The sequence below is a fragment of the Sphaerodactylus townsendi genome, linkage group LG02 (genome assembly GCF_021028975.2).
Source record: "Sphaerodactylus townsendi isolate TG3544 linkage group LG02, MPM_Stown_v2.3, whole genome shotgun sequence".
NCBI lineage: Eukaryota > Metazoa > Chordata > Lepidosauria > Squamata > Sphaerodactylidae > Sphaerodactylus > Sphaerodactylus townsendi.
In genome coordinates, this window is record NC_059426.1 from 96,592,589 (window position 1) to 96,598,570 (window position 5,982).

At 38.5% G+C, this 5,982-nt stretch overlaps 1 protein-coding gene across 1 annotated transcript; it reads left to right on the top strand.

Annotated features, from left to right (window-relative positions):
• Positions 1-561: 561 nt before the first annotated feature.
• Positions 562-5,535, top strand: FSHB (follicle stimulating hormone subunit beta). The gene is made up of 3 exons (XM_048485889.1): positions 562-571; positions 1,019-1,178; positions 3,234-5,535. The coding sequence occupies exons 2-3, from the start codon at positions 1,020-1,022 to the stop codon at positions 3,471-3,473; spliced, it is 399 nt and encodes a 132-aa protein (XP_048341846.1). The 5' UTR covers positions 562-571; position 1,019; the 3' UTR covers positions 3,474-5,535.
• Positions 5,536-5,982: the final 447 nt, after the last annotated feature.

Here is a 5,982-nt window from a genome sequence, read left to right on the forward strand (position 1 = left end):
CATCCCTCAAACCTGGTTAGTTTGTGTTCTGAAACCTGGCTAAGACGATAGTGGGGATTCAACCAAAGACTTGTTACTGGTGATAGAGGTTTTTTAATTAGTTTTAAGGATATGTCTGATTTATTTTTTGAAGAACTACAGAATCCCTGTTAACAAGAAAAGCTAACTACGACCCTGGGAAAATTTTCCGTAAGCGGAAAGTGTGACACCAGAGCTCAGTGCTTCTCTAAATCCTTTATAATGCACACCTCTAGTCCTTGGCCTTAGTGTAGGTCCCAATAGAACAATCATGTTGCTAATAATACCCTTTATTATGAGCCCCAAAGTTCCTTTGGGTGAAATTTTATATCAAGCCATATTGAGGATAGTGATGCTGTTCACGACCTTCATTTTACAAGGTTTCATCTCCCTGTCTGGCTAAATATTATTTCTCTTTCACTGGGCTTCAAACTAATACCAATTGTCTTAATCCTCTGCAAAGCCTTCAGGTATAAGTTACGTCTGGGTTTGTATAAAAGACCAGGGTTTCCTCTCTTGACAACTAAAGGTTCTGGTAAAGGATATCTAACAGGTAATTTTCAGCACATTCTCAATTAAAACTGCTTGGGAAATAAGTTCTTTTAAAATGTTTAGCTACAAAAATATGTTCAAAAAGAGTTATAATAACCGTTAGTTGTCTTTTAAATATGTTTATTCTCTTTCTATTTTCAGGATAAGAACAAAAAGACTCCAGAACTAATTTGTGATAATAATATAGAACAATCACTTTTTTGAAGGGAAATTGAGAACAATCATGTACTTGAAGGGGAATTTCTGATATGTTAATGGAGTTCCCTCCACCTTCCTCATTTGACATTTTTTAAATCTGCCAATACAAATTCTACAGTCTACTTTTCCTGTTTTGAAAAGCATGTATCTGTACTTGACATTGCCAGTTATCTAATGGATAATAATGTCTGCTTCATAAATATGGGGAACTTTAACCTTCTTGACCCTAAATCTCTCCTTTGAATTGTAGGATGAAGACAGTTAATTTCTATGTCCTGTTACTTTGCTGGAAAACAGTATATTCCAATCACTGTGTGCTATCCAATGTCACAATAGCAGTGGAGAAGGAGGAATGCGGGTTTTGCATCAGTGTAAATGCAACTTGGTGCTCTGGTTACTGCTACACAAAGGTGAGGACTCATGAGACTCAGAAATCAAATACTTCCAGAATAATACTGAAGAAACTATTCTTTCAGATCCTGACAAAGGCAAGGTAAAGTACAAGAAAACACAAAGAAACAATTCTAAATAGCTGCTATGCTTACCCATTTGTGTCACTGTCATAAATATCACAGGCATCCCAGTTTTAGGAATGTGTATGCTGGAGAAAGTTCAATGGAACTTGTAAGTACAGATACTTAGGAATGCATCCTTTCATGCTACCTGAATTCATTTGTCTAGAAATATGCTCCATGTAAATCATTAGGATTTCCTTTCAAATAATAGATATCCCTAAAAATTGCATGGGATGTTGCTTTGGATCCTGTGAAAAGATCCATGTATACAAGCATGTCTCTGTGTGGATATGACTGTTACCATGACCCTCCTGCCAGGGCAGCCCTCCAACACCTCCTTCAGCTCCCCACCCACCATCTCCTTACTACCAGGAACAGCATTTCAGACTGCAACAAGGAAATCATGTTTTCATGCACAATAGTCTTTCTGGGTACAGAAATTTTAGACAGGATCAAGCCCACTGATCATATAAAATTAACTTTGTGTGTTTGTATAGGTAAAGTTCTGCAAAGTCACAAATGACTTATGGTGATCGTAAAGCATTTTCAAGAAATAGAGACAGATATTTTACATGGATCAGAAAAAATTAGCAGAAATGTTCACAATAGCTGATTGCCCCACCCCTGCCTCTCTCTGGCACAAATGTTATGCCAGAAGTGGTCTCGCTTTCCACAGGGCAAGTGAGAAGCACAGGTGGGGCAAGAGGAAGTGTGGTGGGACAGAAATCTTGCCCTGACTCACTTCCTCTCTTGGTGCGCTGCAGGGAGGAAATGTGCCAGGACAAGATTTCTTGCCCTGACTCACTCCAGTTGCCAGTGCATGGCAGCTGCCCCCTGGGTAATCAGCCAATGCTAACGTATGCCAGTTGTGTTATGAAGTGTGAAGTGTGTAACTATGAAGTGTGGAAATCATTCCCTCTCTTTTGAGTATATTATATATGTATCAGAATGAATGAAATTGTGATTCATGAATGAAGCTATGATTTACATAATTCAGCCATGCTCATGAGTTTGTTTAGCCTATCAATCCCATGCATGTGTTGTTTTTCCTTTTTTTGTTTTGAGAGGAATGTCTGTGAAGCTACAAATATGCACATATTGCAGCTTCTCTAATTGTGTCAACACAGCTTTGCAGACATCCCCTCAAACCAAAAAAAGGAAAAAAAGGACTTGTGCATGGGATTGCTAGGCAAAATAATCTTTATTAATCTAATTTTGCAGTGAAATAGCAAATGGGTGAGCTGCAAGTCGAGGAAAGCTCTATGAAGAATCTTCACAGAGAATCTCCTGCAGCACACAAAATGGCAGGCCTGAGCAGTAGAATAAAGGCCTCTTCCACACACGCAAAATAATGCATTTTCAAACCACTTTCACAACTGTTTGCAAGTGGATTTTGCCATTCTGCACAGCTTCAAAGAGCGCTGAAAGCAGTTTGAAAGTGCATTATTCTGCATGTGCGGAATGAGCCCAAGTAAGAGGCTTGGGGTGGAGGAATAAAGTGTTTCCTGCCTGCTGGCATTCGCTCAGCAGGCAGGACATGTCTTTGACCCAGGTTGGGGGGAAAAATCGCTTGTTCAGTGATTTTTGAGAAACCCGGTTTGAGAGGAATATAACCAGTAGAACTCGTTATGAGGAAGAGAGCTGTGTGAAGTTCTTCCCCAGAACACTTCTTATAATTTCTTAAAGACATTATATTTGTGCTGTGCAGAATCCACCAAGGACAAGGAGTCTTGTAGCAAATGTTTCAAATATGCCAGGCCCTAAATTTGAATTGGCTGGAATGGAAGGAGTTGCCTTACAATCACTGAAGTTATGTTAAAATACTAATGGCATTAGGCCAATTGATCAGGTCATAATAATATCAGGCTTGGTTTAAAGCACTTGGAAAATTCCATAGCTGGCATATAGATTTAATAGCTAGTCTCTCTCGTGTCCTCTTTCTTTGATTAGGATCCTCTTTATAAGTTCTCCCGAAAGAAACCTGTTCAGAACGTCTGCACATTCAAGGAGATTGTATACGAGACAGTAAAGATCCCAGGATGCGCTGATCATGCAGAATCATTTTATTCTTATCCAGTAGCAACAGGATGTCACTGTGAGATCTGTGATGGAGACCTCACCGACTGTAGCACCACAAATGGTTTAAATCCAAGTTATTGTTCTTTTGGTCAAAACCAGCTCAGAGAATAAGAACTGATCCATTTATTCCTTTTGTTTCATTTGTGATAAATGCTATCATGAGTGTGAGAGAAAAAGAAGATGGGTAGTTAATACTGCCAATGTAAGCAAAGAACATTATATGTTGCATTTATCTTCAGTGGCTTCCCTGTGGTTTCTGACACAATTTTGTTTATGTTCAACATAAACACCTCTACACCTCTGTTCCTCCCAATGTTCTAACTTCCAGTTACACTGTGTACTGTTGGACTTCCCCCACCTGATTTTATAAATTAATCTGCTTACTACTCATCTGTTAGAGTCAATATGTGAAGGGGAGAATGGGCTTTTGACCGCAGGTCTTGCCTTTGACAACCACCCATAGGCTATACTTTATGCACAGATCTTATCTTGTACACACGTACAAGATGAATATGCCATACCTTGCAAAAACAACTAGATTCAGATCACAGATGAAAAGCTTGTGCATGTACAAGCATAGGCTCTGTCCACAAGGTACAATTTATTTTGCAGATTACTGCCATGATCCCAGTCCCTCTTCAGGTTTTGACAGTAATCTATTTGCAATCATCAGCACAGAGGTACTGTTGCTGATACTTGCAATACTATCTACTGTAGTATGTCAAAGCATAGGAAAAAACCTGCTTGATACTAGTGGTCTGTCTAGTCCAGCTTGTTTCTCACAGTGGCCAACCAGATGCTCCTGGAAGGCTTACAAATAGGGCATAGAAGATAAGGCCTTGTTTTTGTCCTTGAGCATTGGTATTCAGAGATTTACTGCCTCTGAATCTGGAGGTGCAACTTAATTCACCATGGCTGATATACACAGATTATACACCATGGCTGATATACCCAGTCCTCTTCTGAAACCATCTAAAGCTCTGCTTATAGTGAATGCACGTGCATCCTGCATGTACATGTTGTTTGTAAGAAAACACCACCAGATGCTCACTTTATAAATGAAGTTGTGGACAAGTACCTAGATAAATGTGTGTGTTAAGTCATGCATTCAGTTATACATGCATTGAATGTAACATGAGAACTATTCAAGGGACATAAGAAGAATAAAGGTACAACGTACACAGATTGTATGTGCATTCAATATGAGAATTTTGCCATCACTACATCTTGTGGCAGAAAATTTTCCAAAAATATAGCGGGACTGGAAACACACATGAAGCTGCCTTACACTGAATGAAACTATTGGTCCGGCAAGCTCAGTAACATCTACTCAGCCTGGCAGTGGTTCTCCAGGGTCTCAGGTAGTGGTCTTTCATACCACCTCCTACTTGGTCCTTTTAGCTGAAAATGCTGTTGATTGAACCTGGGACTTTCTGCATGTAAAGCAGAGGATCATCTACTGAGCCACAGCCCCTTGCTTAGGAGTACCTATGAAGCTTCCTTAAGCAAAGCCAGACCATTTGTCTATCTATCTCAGAATAGTCCACTATATCTTTGGATCCTCGTGTTTATTACCTGAGATCCTTTACCTGGAGATGCCCCCACCCTCCATAAGTCACATTTATTCCAGTGGTATTTACATGTGTATTTCTGTGTCAAGATTGAAGGTGAACATAGTTTCGTTGGGGAGTGCTCTGGCTTATTTTGTACAGCAGAGTGTATTTCTGTTATTCTGCTGTTTGATATACCTACATCACTGTTTCCTGGCTTCTTTGTCTTGGTTATATTGCACTTTAAGTGTGTTGTGTATATGAATTTATATAGAGAAAATGTACTGTGTTAGTATTGCTATCTCTGTTAACGATGGTATGTCTGAAAGTTGTAATTTATTTTACTGAAAAATTATGTTAGCATATGTGTTAATATGTGTCACTTCTCCCAGCAACGTTTTTGCATCAATGTTAATTTTTCCTTATACAACTCAAGCACTTCTGCTTTGATGCTTTCATTGCCAGAAGTAAGATGTATGTGAGTTCTGAATGTTAATATCAACATTCCCTAATATGTCACAGACACTGAATATTAAGCCCATTCATCGTGGTTAAAGGACAGGGTGTACATTCTAAATGGTTTCTGTAACTATGTGTTTCTTTCAAATAATAAAAGATTTTGTTTTGTTGCACTTATATTACTTGACTTTTTATGATCTTGTAAATTAGTAATGAGCCATCTGTTCAAGTATTTGCAAAACAACTTTTAAAAGTTGTTCTGCTTAAAATACCATCTTTGTTGATTGATTTAAGTAAAGGACTTCTTCATACTACGCTGGTCCCTTATATTGTACTTTGCTCTGAGAGCAATGTATGCTAGCCTTGCACTATATAAACTAAATGTATATAGTGAAAGTGAGCAAAATAGCACCTCTGTAGTCCAAAGAGTCCAGAAATACAGTAAAGGTGTTGACTGTCAATGGAATTTTACGAAGCTGAAGAGTGAAAATTAATTCAAGCTTCACTAACAAATGTGGCTTCCCTAGACATCAAATATCATTTATTAATATATCTGTACTTATACTGAGCCTACACAGTCATTTATGAGATCAGTTTGTAAGATTTTCTAC